Source organism: Moschus berezovskii, chromosome 27, assembly GCF_049115385.1.
Source record: "Moschus berezovskii isolate FMDL1 chromosome 27, NW_MosBer_1.0, whole genome shotgun sequence".
Classification (NCBI taxonomy): domain Eukaryota; kingdom Metazoa; phylum Chordata; class Mammalia; order Artiodactyla; family Moschidae; genus Moschus; species Moschus berezovskii.
In genome coordinates, this window is record NC_142486.1 from 16,224,626 (window position 1) to 16,237,947 (window position 13,322).

A 13,322-nucleotide genomic window follows, 5' to 3' on the forward strand; every position below is an offset into this window, starting at 1 on the left:
AGATTTTGAACTAGACCCTAGGAACTTTGGTCTTCACCCTCTTTGTTACTATAGTTTAAGATTCATTCTGGGCTCCCCTGGTGGCTCAGATGGTAAAGAATCTGCCTGCAATGTGGGAGAGACCCCCTGGAGAAAGGGATAGGCTACCCACTCCAATATTCTTGCTGGAAGAATTCCATGGAAAGAGGAGCCTGGTGGGCTACAGTCCATCGGGTCGCAAAGAGTCGGACACAAACGAGCGACTACACTTTCATTTGCCACTTCCACTTTAAGGGTTCATTCTAGGGCATGGAGAAACCATTAGTTTGAAAATTATTAAAATAATTTATAATTAGGTATAGAGTTATCTCCAAAGATTAGCATGCTCAAACTGATAACATTAATGCCGATCAGTCGTTTATGGAAAGCAGATAAAGTCCCCATGAAACCTACCACAAGCCTAAAATAACTACCAGTTCTCGTGCCGGGACTTTTTTTGTACTCAAGACTCCGCCCATGGGCCCGCAAACGGCGGAAGAACTGCACGCTACGTCGTGACTTCTCACACACTACTGCGGAGGTATCCCGACGCTACGCCGCCGGCGTAGGCGGGGCGGCCGGCTCTTCCTTCCTCTCTGCTTCTTCGGCTCCACCCCCAGCGCTTCACACGCTCATTGTGAAGCGACAGCGGCAGGCAGTCTTCAAGGCTGCTTGAGATCTAGAGATCCTAAGTCCTTGGCGCGCGCAAGCGCCCCGCGCTGCGCTTTCCCCACTCCAAAGGCGAGGGGCGCGAGATTCACCTTTCTTTATTCTTTCTTCTCCCGCCCGGAGCTAACCGCCCCGGTGCGCGCGGACATCTCGGGCCGCCGCTCCCTCCTCCCCGCCCCTCCCCCTTCGGGAGCTCCCGCCCGCGCGCTCCTCCCCCTCCCCTTTCCCCGGCGACGCGCACGCGCGCCAAGCCGGCTCGCGCCCTCTCTCTTTCCTCCGGCCCGCGAGACCCCCTCCCCTTCCGCCTCGCGGTGCTTCCTCGCGCCGCGGTCTTCTCTATCCACCCCCGACACCGCGGGGCTTGCCCCCGCCCGCCAACGGCGGGTCCCCAGCTTCCCAGTCCCCTTCGCTTCCCGCGCTCTCCGGCGGGGGCCCAGCCCCGGCCTCCTCTCTCCCTCCCTTCCCCCTAATTCCCCTTCCGGACGCTGCCATCATGTTGAAGCCTCAGCCGCCACAACAGACCTCCCAGCCCCAGCAGCCGCCCCCCACGCAACAGGCCGTGGCCCGTCGCCCTCCCGGGGGCACCAGCCCGCCCAACGGCGGTCTCCCGGGGCCCCTGGCCTCCACCTCGGCTCCCCCAGGACCTCCTGCGGCCGCCTCCCCCTGCCTGGGCCCTGCAGCCGCTGCCGGGAGCGGGCTCCGCCGGGGAGCCGAGGGCATCTTGGCGCCTCAACCGCCGCCACCGCAGCAGCAACATCAGGAGAGGCCAGGGGCAGCGGCCATCGGCAGCGCCAGGTGAGGATGGTGGGTTTCCAGGCGCCAGAGCCGAGGTGGCCGAGACCTGTACACCGCGCCAGGCGGACTTCTAGGCTGGCCACCTTTGAGGGGCGCTAGGGGGAGTGGGAAAGCCCCGTGAAGCTGGGGGTGGGCCCTCAGGTCCTAACAGGTCGGAGGAAGAGGGTCCCTGGTGGCCACCGGGCTATTCAGGGGCAGTGCTGAGTTCTGCGAGTGTAGTCAGGGCTCGGGAGCTGGGCCTTAAGGGCAGGCAGGGCGCATCCCGCCGGCGGCGTCGGAACGAGGAGTTGGGGGGGGTGGAGAGGTGATCGGGGTCCCCGGCTCCATTACCACGAAGGGTCTCGCGGTTCCCGTCTTCAGCCAATGGGGAGTCAGCTGCAGGAAGGGGTCCCTGGCCGTAGCCAATGGAGGGGGGCGCGCGGCCCACAGTTTGGCCAATGGGGAGGGAGGGACTTGGGAGCGAGTTGCTACCTCCCCGTCCCAGTCTGGCCAGTAGGAGGGGAGCAGGGTGGGCGGGGGGACGGAAGGAGGGACTGGGAGGACTGCGGGTTGGGAACCTCCAGCGCGCGCGCTCTTCTCGTACGTGCGCGCGGATGCTGTGTCTTATGACCCGGCCATTCTCCAGCCTCGGGTAACATATAGGGCAGCGGCTGGGAGTGTTCGTGGACGGGTTCGCCTGGTGTTCTTGGATGAGTGGTGAAGACCCAACTCGGTTTCTTCTGTTTGTGGGTTTATGGAATTGAGAGTGGAGGTACACGCAGGCGCAGTGGGTTCTGATCGCGAGAGGCGGGGGGGATTTTGAAGAGGCCCATGGGCTTTAGTGCGCAGGCGCAGACCGGGCGAGGCCTCCGGGTGGATAGCTTTTGCGGCTGCGCTGTCCCCCAGCCCTGCCAACGGCCCCCTGATCGCCCTCTTCAACCGCCGGTTACATCAGCCAGCGAGAAGCAGGGTTACTGGGTGATTGGTGACCCCTCCCAGAGTGGGTAACAGGCTGAATTGAGTAAAGAGGTCCAGAAGGGTAGATTATAGAGGGAGTACCTTCACTCTTAGTTTGGGGCGTAAGGCTGCGGGAAATGATGGTCTTTCCTGTTTGGGAGGTAATTTACCTGAACTAGGTAGTTCAGAATTTGCGCTCTCTTGAGCTTCCACTGTTACATCTGGCGGGGGTTATTGTAGAATATCGTAACGTTTATTTGGAAGCACGCAGCCCTGGCCCTCTTGCAGAAACGTTGTGTTGAATTGGCTTTTAAAGCAATTGGCAGACATTGATGATTGAGCCTATTTTACTGGTATTTGGATGAAATGGCTTTTAGTGCTTTTCTGCCTCTGGGAAGTGAGAATTTGAAAATCTGTTGGTTAGTGATTTGTAGCCTAAGTCGTCATCCTCGCATAGTATGTGGTCCTAGCGTAGAATCCTTTGAAAGCAATTGAATAAAAGGGCTTGACCGTACTTAAATAACTAGTTTCTTGTTTCCGTCTCTTATAGGGGACAAAGCACAGGAAAGGGACCTCCACAGTCACCGGTGAGTGCCTTTTCTCCCCTGCCTAAGGCACAGATACTTGAAAGGTACATATGTGGAGATAGAGGGCAGACTAGGTGCAGAAATAGATGCGTTCTGAAGGGCAAGGATCCCACATGTTCGAGGTGGTTATGAGTGCAGTGTGGACATTGTGAAGAAGGGTAAGGTGTTGACTGGCTGTTTCTTTATTTTTGTCTCTCTCCTGTGTTACTGACAGGTGTTTGAGGGTGTCTACAACAATTCCAGAATGCTGCATTTCCTTACCGCTGTTGTGGTAAGTGGGCCCCTTACTGCTAGGTTGAGGACTGTAATGCATCGGTTTGCTGGAGGCACTCTTCTGTTTTCTTCCCACTGCTCTTTCAGGGTTCCACTTGTGATGTAAAGGTGAAGAATGGTACCACCTATGAAGGTATCTTCAAGACGCTGAGCTCAAAGGTCAGTGTACTCAAAATAACTTGCTTTGTGGAGTTGCATGGGAGAAAGAAGAGAGTGAAATAGGTTCATTGAAGATACAAAGTTGAGTGGTTTTGGACAACATGATGGCTAGGCTCGTTTTTGTAGGCCTGTGTCAGAATAGTGCTGCATGCAATTAAAGATGGGGGTTTGAAATGTGAGGGCTGGGTATTTTGATGTGAAGTTTTAAGTTTGGGGCTTTGACTAAATCCCGTGGGTGATGTTGACAAGACAGTGCACGTGAGAATGTGGTGGTGGGGAAAGTTTGGAAAGGGTGAAGTTAAAAGTCGTCATATTTTTGTCTTCACGTTTCTTAATACTAACTCTTGGTTGTTGGGAAATGGAACTTTCATAGTTTGAACTGGCAGTGGATGCTGTGCACCGGAAGGTATCGGAGCCAGCAGGTGGCCCTCGTCGGGAAGACATAGTGGACACCATGGTGTTTAAGCCAAGTGATGTCATGCTTGTCCACTTCCGAAACGTCGACTTCAATTATGCTACTAAAGGTATTTACTGGTGCAGGCTGTTGTGTCAGACCCAGTTCTTGAGTAGAAGGCAGAAAATGTGATGATCTGATTCTCCTCCTCCCTGTTCTTTATCACCTGATTTCTGAGGAGGATGATTGGAGTTTTTTTCTTGAGAACATGTGTTAATGTCTAAGATACAGTGGGGTGAATTCCAGCCTGTGTTGTGGTTCATACTTTCCCTGCTTTGTTTTCAACTCCTTGCTTCTTTTGAACTCTTGGAACAAGTCTATGCTGCCCTGCACCCCCAGACTCTGACACACAAAAGGTTTTCTTTGCTTCTGTGGTGGGAAGGGTGTTGGAAAGAAGGCTGTGAAATACCACCTGACCCCTGATATTCAATCTACCCTCACAGATAAGTTCACTGACTCAGCCATTGCCATGAACTCGAAGGTGAATGGGGAGCACAAAGAGAAGGTGCTTCAGCGCTGGGAGGGGGGCGACAGCAACAGTGATGACTACGATCTGGAGTCTGACATGGTACGGTATCCCTTCTGGAGAGCCCTAGAGCTGGGGGGCTCTGCTGCCCGAGTGTGGGCTGTTGACCGTGGCATCATTCTTGGACCCAGGAGTTGCTGGGGTGGGCAGGGGGGAAATCTTTTACTATTGCCTGTTGATGGCAGTCAGACTCCAGTGGAGAGGTATAGAACATACTCAAACAGAAACACCCATTCTTCTACCATCAGTAATTGATAACTGTTAAAATTTGCTTCAAATCAGTTTTTTCCAGCCTGGGGGGAAAAAAAAAGATAGCATATTGTATAGGCCTATATTCCTTCCTCCAAACAACTACCTTGATTTAAAATTTGTCAGTGAACTGTTCCTTCACTGTATTAGTTTGTTTAAAATTTGCTTTTCCTACCTATTTTTGGATGTTTCATTTTGGTATATAGATCCTACTCATTGCTTTTAAGTAAATGTATTGTGCTGTTTGTGTGTGTATACTTGTGTGTATACACAATAAACTATCTATCCCTTTTCTTATTGGTGATTCTGGGCCATTATTTTGGTATTAAAAATAGTGCCTTACTGAACTTTTAGAATGTGTGTCCTCATGCACTTAGGTCAGAATTTCTCTGGGATATAAATCTGGAAATGGATGTTAAGTCCTAAAGACTTCTCTGTCTTGGAAACTGCCAATTTGTACTGCAGTCAGTAGTACTAGATGACCTTCCCATCAGCCCTGTTCTTTTTTTTCCCACTCTTGCTTTGGTCAGATTTTTAATCTTTAGACCTGAGGAAGAGGAAGATTGGTTATTTATTATTGCTTTCCTTGCTGGGCTTTAAAACATTCTCTCTCTTCCTCTAGTCTAATGGATGGGACCCCAACGAAATGTTCAAGTTCAATGAGGAGAACTATGGTGTAAAGACCACCTATGACAGCAGTCTCTCTTCTTACACGTGAGTGTCTTCTGGTACTTCCAACATGGTACAGTTTGAGGTATGGGGTCATCAATGGAAGGGAGGTCTCCAGGTGGAACATAGCTTTTGTACAGGTTTTTCTGGATGTCTGGGTAGCCGTCTCCCCACTCCTGATCTGCATTGTGAACTCCTGCAAAGGTTTTTCTCTTTCTCATAACCGTGATTCCATGGGTAGAATTAGCTGCTTTTTTGGTCCATACTCTTCCTGTAAAATCTTAACAAATTTATATGTGTGTCTCAGTGTCCCTCAGATTCAGAGAGATGCCTTGCTACTCTGCTTAGGACCCTCCTACATGCCAGATCAGTGTATACTGAGTTGTTGAGGGTTGAAACACCCAGGATGTCTGAGCTGGTGATAGGACTGATAGAAATGTCTTCTTTTTTCCTCCCTCTTGTCCCGTGGCCCTGGGGTGGCGACGGTCCTCACAGGGTGCCCTTAGAGAAGGACAATTCAGAAGAATTCCGTCAGCGGGAGCTGCGTGCTGCCCAGTTGGCCCGAGAGATTGAATCGAGCCCCCAGTACCGCCTGCGGATCGCCATGGAGAATGATGATGGACGCACGGAGGAGGAGAAGCACAGTGCAGTTCAGCGACAGGGCTCAGGGCGTGAGAGCCCCAGCTTGGCAGCCAGGTGATTGCTGGGGGTGGCTGGTCCTGGTGGGGGTCAGTGTGTGCGCCGGGAGCTTGGTGTATACTTTTGTTGAAGCCTCACAACCACATAGGTTAATATGTAGTTATTCTCAATTTTTCAGTTTAGGTTAGGGCTGAGAGCTTGTTATGTTCTGTTTTTGAAGCTTCACAATCATATAGGTTAATACATAGTTATTCTGAATTTGCGGGTGTAGGTCGCTGAAGCCTAGAACTATTAATTTGTCTGAAGTTTCAAGGCTAACGGAGAAGGCAATGGCAAGCCACTCCAGTACTCTTGCCTAGAAAATCCCATGGATGGAGGAGCCTGGTACGCTGTAGTCCGTGGGGTCACTATGGGTCGAACACGACTGAGTGACTTCACTTTCACTTTTCACTTTCACTTTTCACTTTCACACACTGGAGAAGGAAGTGGCAACCCGCTCCAGTGTTCTTGCCTGGAGAATCCCAGGGACAGGGGAGCCTGGTGGGCTTCCGTCTATGGGGTCTGTACACAGAGTCGGACACGACTGAAGTGACTTAGAAGCAGCAGCAGCAGCAGCAGCAACAAGGCTAAAGATTAGGGATTAAGACAGGTTCCCCCCCCCAGATTTTTGATACTTTTTTTTTTTTCTTTTCCGTTTTTTGCTTTCTGCTGCACTCTACAACTTGTAGGGTTTTAGTTCTCCAACCAGGAACCTAGGCCCTCAGCATTGAAAGCTCAGAGTCCTACCTCTAGGAAATTCCCCATATTCTTTTTTTTTTTTTTCCTGTATTTTCATTCCTATGTAAGTCTTAATTTCTCCTTTTATGAAAATGAAACTGAAGTGTATTGTACCTTAGTCCACAATGTGATACTACCTGTCTTGTAGGTCAGGAGGGGGTAGGATCATGGACCACTGGCTGCTTTGGTGTGGTCAGGGGTAGCTGCAATGTAGGGTCATAATCCTGGAACCACAGGACAGTTTCTCAAGGGAAATAGTGCAGAAAGCTGAAGTCAGGCATATTTGTGTGTGTGTGCATTGAGGCAGGAGGTGGACTTTATAAGGAGGACTTCATTCTTCAAAAATGTGTGTTTTGTGGCTACTTGATGTTATTTGAACTCTCTCCCCCAGGGAGGGAAAGTATATCCCTCTACCCCAGCGAGTTCGGGAAGGTCCCCGGGGAGGTGTTCGCTGCAGTAGTTCTCGGGGTGGCCGGCCTGGCCTTAGCTCTTTGCCACCTCGTGGCCCTCACCATCTTGACAATAGCAGCCCTGGCCCAGGTTCTGAGGCACGCGGTATCAATGGAGGTGAGTTAGGAAGCCGACTTGTTGGTGGCAGGGAAGGGGATGGTGGTAGGTGGTAAGGAAAAGGATTTCGGTGGGTTGGATGTAAGTTGTATTGATGGTCGTGTAATAGCAGGAACTCTGCCTCTTTTTTCCCATCTTTAAAAAAAAAAAAAAAAAATAGGCCCTTCCCGCATGTCCCCTAAGGCCCAGCGACCTCTGAGAGGTGCCAAGACTCTGTCTTCCCCCAGCAGCAGGCCTTCTGGAGAAGCCTCTGTTCCACCTCCTCCTGCAGGTAAGATTCTAGCAGTGTTACATGAAGAAATGGATACGGATGTAAATAGTCAGTTGTTAGAATGCTGGGCTGGGAGAGTTCCAAGATACAGGTGTTTTGGAGGCTAGGATTAATGCTTTTTAGGAAATTTTTCAGTTTCCCTCAGGGAGAAATTCCAGGATGGCAATCCATGTGTTGTGTCTAGCTGGCAGGTACCTTTTGTTTAAAATGGTTGGCAACTAATTTTAAGGGAGGAGAAGTCATAGAAAATGTCTTAATTTCTTACAAAATACAGAAAGTTCTGCCAACACAGAACCTGTCTTGCTGTATAGCTCTGGTTGGCTGGAACTGAGTCATGACTGCCCCTTGGAGCATTCCAGTCTTTCATGGTACCCATGAGGCCATTTTACCTGCTTACTTTACCTGCGTTGCCCTTCTAAACATTTAGGTTTGTGACCTTGTAGATAAACTTTCCTTGGTGTTTCTAGTGAGTCCCTAGTACTCACTGCTTAGTGACCAACACAAATGACTCTCCCTTTTCTTCCAGTGGGCCGGATGTACCCGCCACGCTCTCCCAAATCAGCTGCCCCCGCTCCAATCTCAGCTTCCTGTCCTGAGCCTCCCATCGGCTCAGCAGTACCAACCTCTTCAGCTTCCATCCCAGTGACATCAGCAGTTGGCGATCCTGGAGTGGGGTCCGTTTCCCCAGCTTCTCCAAAGATCTCACTGGCCCCCACAGATGGTAAGAGCCACCTGGTGGGGGACCGCGGACAGTGGAAAGTGTGCTTCTGGACAGAAGGGCCTTCATGTGTCTCTTCTTTCTTGCTCAGTAAAAGAACTCCCGGCCAAGGAACCTGGAAGGACGCTGGAGTCCCAGGAGTTATCCCGGATTGCAGGGAAAGGTGAAGATTGTTGTTTTTCCTTCCAGGGTCTTGTGCCCCTTTGATTAGGGGAGCATTTCAGTTAGGGAAGTGTTGCAATTCAGAAACAGATGACGTTGGATCAGCCCTTTGATCCTAACTTAAAGGGTTCTAATAAAATAAGCTCAGCTTTTTTCCCTTGGTTTCTTTGTTCTTTGGGTTGCTATGTAGCCAATGTGTGTTTTCTCCTTTTCTGCTCTTTCTTATAGTCCCTGGTCTTCAGAATGAACAGAAGCGTTTTCAACTGGAAGAACTGAGAAAGTTTGGGGCCCAGTTTAAGGTGAGAGAAGTGTGGGAGTGACTAGGATGTTAGCAGGAAGGAGATGAAGGTTGAAGGGTCGGGGGAGAGGTTTATGTAACAGGCACTGGGTGGCATTGAGAGATTAGAGCACGCAAAGATGAAGGAAGGAAGGTGAGTCTGGGGTTGAGATAGGAGAGTACTCTGTATGTTGTGTTTCTCTCCTTCTAGCTTCAGCCCAGTAGCTCCCCCGAGACCAGCTTGGATCCTTTTCCTCCACGGATCCTCAAAGAGGAGGCCAAAGGGAAGGAGAAGGAGGTGGATGGTCTTTTGGCTTCAGAGCCCCTGGGGTCTCCTGTTTCCTCGAAGGCTGAATCAGTATCGGACAAGGAGGACAAACCGCCCTTGCCACCAGCAGGGGGTGCTGAGGGGCCGGAGCAGCCTCCCCCACCTTGCCCAAGCCAAACTGGCAGCCCCCCAGTGGGCCTCATCAAGGGAGATGACAAGGATGAGGGCCCAGTTGCCGAGTGAGTAGGGTAGGGAGCTGGGCGGGTGTCTGGTGACGAGAGGCAGGCCGTGAGAATTTACTCCGTTTTTCTCTCATAGACAAGTGAAGAAGTCAACGCTGAACCCCAATGCCAAGGAGTTCAATCCCACTAAGCCCCTGCTCTCTGTGGTGAGATGGGACAGGGGAGTGTGGGCTGGGGTTTCCAGGAGGAGACTTGGGAGCTGGGTGTTGGGGGGAGTGAGGAGTAGTTACACAAGTGTTTAAGGACTGCAACAGTCGAGGAAGCAGGTCTTCACAGTGGCTGGCCGGGGATTGTGAAATATCTGACAGATATTTATGGGTTCCTCACTGGGACTTGGCATTTGGTTCAGGGGGAGTTGGAGTCTGGCAGTTAGGAGCATGGGCTTCACTGATGCGCTTGAACCTCTGTACTTGAAAGCTTTGTGATCTTGAATGAACCACTTAACTCTCTGCCTCAATTTCCTCACCTGTAATTTAAAATCGCTCATCTCCTGGGTGTTGATGTGAGGTTTAACCAAGATAAAGGGTAGGGTATGTTTGGTGCACAGCACTCTGGATGCCTTTGACTGGGAGAGGAGGGTGGTATAGAAGCCACCAAGATATCTTGTGCATGTCCTCCTTTGCCTCTTACAGAATAAATCCACCAGTACTCCGACTTCTCCTGGGCCCCGGACTCATTCAACTCCCTCCATCCCGGTGCTGACAGCAGGCCAGAGTGGGCTCTATAGCCCCCAGTACATTTCCTACATACCTCAGATCCACATGGGACCAGCTGTTCAGGTGAGAGAAGAGACTGGGTGGGCCCGGGGTAAGAGGTATGACTGGGCTGCCTGAGGGACCAAGTCCCGCCTGTCGTGAGCATTTACAAGCAAGTCATTCAGCCTTGCCATGTTCTGGTCCATAGGCACCTCAGATGTATCCGTATCCTGTGTCCAACTCGGTGCCTGGACAGCAGGGCAAGTACCGGGGCGCCAAAGGTGAGCAGGGTCAGGAGGGGCTGTGCACGGCACCGCCCAGTGCCTACCCGCAGATGGCGCTTGAGCTCTGCACTGTCTTCCCCCCACCCATAGGCTCCCTGCCCCCTCAGCGCTCGGACCAACACCAGCCAGCCTCTGCCCCTCCCATGATGCAGGCTGCCGCCGCCGCCGCCGGTCCACCTCTGGTGGCCGCTACCCCTTACTCTTCCTACATCCCCTACAACCCACAGCAGTTCCCAGGCCAGCCCGCCATGATGCAGCCCATGGCCCACTACCCCTCGCAGGTGACTGAGGCGGGGAGGAGGGTGGGGTACAGAGTCCTGGCATCTTAGCAAGCCGCCTCCACCTCCCACAATCGGGAGCTGGCAGGAGAAGCCAGCAAGAGTTCTGGGTGGTGGGGTCCAACTTGGGCTTCAGTCTTGGCTGTAGTAGTACCCCGGGGAGGCAGTGGATTCTGGGGCCTTGGTGGTTTCCTTCTGTGAAGTGTGGCATCTGCTTGATAAGGTTATTGTGAGTGTGAAGAAAGGTGGTTACGATGAGAGCAGAGGAGTACTGTGCCCAGGTTGTCTGGCAGCAGGGTACTCTCCTGGGCCCTCTGCCAGGCCAACCGCTTCTCTCCTCCTCCAGCCGGTGTTTGCCCCCATGCTTCAAAGCAACCCACGCATGCTGACGTCGGGGAGCCATCCCCAGGCCATCGTGTCATCCTCCACCCCTCAGTACCCTTCTGCAGAGCAGCCCACCCCCCAGGCCCTTTATGGTGAGTTCGGTCCCGTCCTCCCACGCAGGCCGTGCTGCTCAGCCCCTCCGGGGTGCCTGTCACTGACTCTCTCCCCTTTCCTGCTGTAGCCACTGTTCACCAGTCCTATCCACACCATGCCACGCAGCTCCATGCCCACCAGCCGCAGCCGGCCACCACGCCTACTGGGAGCCAGCCGCCGTCCCAGCATGCGGCCCCCAGTCCTGTCCAGGTGCCTGCTGTGGGGCATCCACTTGGGTGGGGCAGGGACGGGTGGCTGAAAAAGAGGACTCGGACTCGGGGTCATTCTCTAGCGGGGAGAACCTGGGGCTCAGAGGTGGTACGGGAAGTGGCACTCACCGTGCACCTTGCCCTGATGTCAGCACCAGGCGGGGCAGGCCCCACACCTGGGCAGTGGACAGCCGCAGCAGAACCTGTACCACCCAGGGGCCCTGACAGGCACGCCACCTTCTCTGCCACCGGGACCTTCTGCCCAGTCCCCTCAGAGCAGCTTCCCCCAGCCAGCCGCTGTATATGCCATCCATGCCCACCAGCAGCTGCCCCACGGCTTCACCAACATGGCCCATGTTACCCAGGTAAGAGCCCACGCCACCTGCCCTGAGCCGTGGGGGCACCCCACCCCAGAGTCACCCGCGCACCTTTTCAGTCTGTGCCGCAACCTCGGGTCCTCCGACCCTATGGCGCTCCCGTGGTGCTCGCAGCTCCTTTTCTGTTCCCCACAGGCCCATGTCCAAACTGGAATCACAGCAGCCCCGCCCCCTCACCCTGGGGCTCCCCACCCGCCCCAGGTGATGCTGCTGCACCCACCCCAGAGCCATGGGGGCCCCCCCCAAGGCGCGGTGCCCCAGAGTGGGGTGCCTGCACTCTCAGCTTCCACACCCTCACCCTACCCCTACATCGGACACCCCCAAGGTGAGCAGCCTGGCCAGGCGCCTGGATTTCCAGGAGGAGCCGATGACAGGATTCGTGAGTTCTCGTTAGCTGGGGGTATTTGGCATGGAAGAGCTGATGGGCTGCAGGTGGGGCAGGATGCACGGGTTCTGGGCGGGGAGTGAGGGGTCTTGGAGGCAGGGCCGTCCCACAGGGCGCCTGCCGACCTGCACCTGTCTGTGAAGTGTGTAGGGTGGGCAGGAGCCACAGTCGCCGCCGCCAGGGGCTTGCTCCTGGCTCTGTCCTTTGCTTCCCTCCGTCCTCGCTCAGTTGTGATCCAGCAGCCCCCCTCCCCACTGCCTCCCCAGCTCTCAGTGACCCCGACTGTCTCCTGACTTAGCCGAGGTAAGGTCAGCGCAGTAGACAGGGCCAGGCTGGGGTGTGGGGGGCTGAGCTGGGCATGTGAGGAAGGGCTCTGGCTCCTGGGGAAACGGCGATTGATCTGTACTTCTGACAGCCCCATGAGACACCTCGAGGCGGCCGCTCCTACCAACGCTCCCCCCACACCCCACACTGGACGGCACTGGATGAAGGGACAGCTGCTTGGGTTCTAATGCTCCTGCTCTCTTCTCTTTCCCCTCCAACCAGTTCAATCTCATCCCTCCCAGCAGCTCCCCTTCCACCCCCCGGGGAACTGAAGATTGTCCTGGCCGCGACCTGAGACCTCCATGAGTGGAGGGAAGAGTGATCTATGTCTCTTCCCCCAGCAGCTCGGACCAGTCCCAGCCCCCCACTCCCTTTCCCCGCCCCCGGGGAGCTGGGGAATTCCTGCCAAGCACCTTGAATGGGAAGGGCCTCAAAGTGGGCAGGGCCAGGGTCCAGCGGGGGTGGGGGGGGTTCCTGCTCTGCCCCTGCCCATCCCCACCCCATCTTGCCCTCCCGTCCTCTCATCTATCCCCCACCTCCCCGCTGGAGACGGAAGATCTTTTATTTTCTATTATTTATAACCTTGGGCCCCCTGTTCTTTCTTCCCCATTAACTTGAGTCACCTGCGTAAGAGAAACAGACATGCCCCGCAAGGATGGTTGGACAAGGACTTTTACTTTTTATTACATAAAAATATTTAAAAAAATTAAAAAAAAATAAAATTTTAAACTAACTTAACCGGCCTGTAGTTTCCTCTTTGAATAGTAAGAGGGGTGCGGTCGGCTTTATGAGGTTTCCGAGGTGGGGCACTGCAGGTGCCCACCCAGAGTATCCAGAGATGCCCTTTCTGGCTCTCTTAACTGCTGTGCAGGCCCACCATTGTCTCAGAGGCCGTTTTCTCACCTCAAAACTGGCCTCGTTGTGAGGGGTGACAAGGTTTTCATTTCTAATGAAAGTACTTTGTGAATGATGTCTAGCTCTTTGCACTAAAAAGTACAATTGTGCTTTGGGCCACCTGAAATTAGGGCCGGAGAGGT

At 53.5% G+C, this 13,322-nt stretch overlaps 1 protein-coding gene across 11 annotated transcripts; it reads left to right on the forward strand.

The window, feature by feature from the left end:
* The first annotated feature begins 641 nt into the window (after positions 1-641).
* On the forward strand, positions 642-13,023 carry ATXN2L (ataxin 2 like). 11 transcript variants are annotated; one of them, XM_088832838.1, is made up of 23 exons: positions 645-1,482; positions 2,969-3,005; positions 3,220-3,276; positions 3,366-3,437; positions 3,811-3,961; positions 4,335-4,459; positions 5,289-5,380; positions 5,831-6,031; positions 7,143-7,318; positions 7,479-7,589; positions 8,116-8,310; positions 8,399-8,470; positions 8,698-8,768; positions 8,958-9,253; positions 9,333-9,402; positions 9,889-10,035; positions 10,160-10,232; positions 10,326-10,516; positions 10,860-10,989; positions 11,079-11,200; positions 11,352-11,564; positions 11,902-11,955; positions 12,531-13,023. In XM_088832838.1, the coding sequence occupies exons 1-23, from the start codon at positions 1,181-1,183 to the stop codon at positions 12,555-12,557; spliced, it is 2,985 nt and encodes a 994-aa protein (XP_088688964.1). In that variant the 5' UTR covers positions 645-1,180; the 3' UTR covers positions 12,558-13,023. The 11 variants fall into 11 exon arrangements, with proteins under 11 accessions (XP_088688963.1, XP_088688964.1, XP_055265738.1 ...); XM_088832836.1 differs by having other exon boundaries at positions 646-1,482; positions 11,712-11,955; positions 12,105-13,023; XM_055409764.2 differs by having other exon boundaries at positions 646-1,482; positions 11,712-11,955; positions 12,508-13,023.
* The last annotated feature ends 299 nt before the right edge of the window (positions 13,024-13,322 follow it).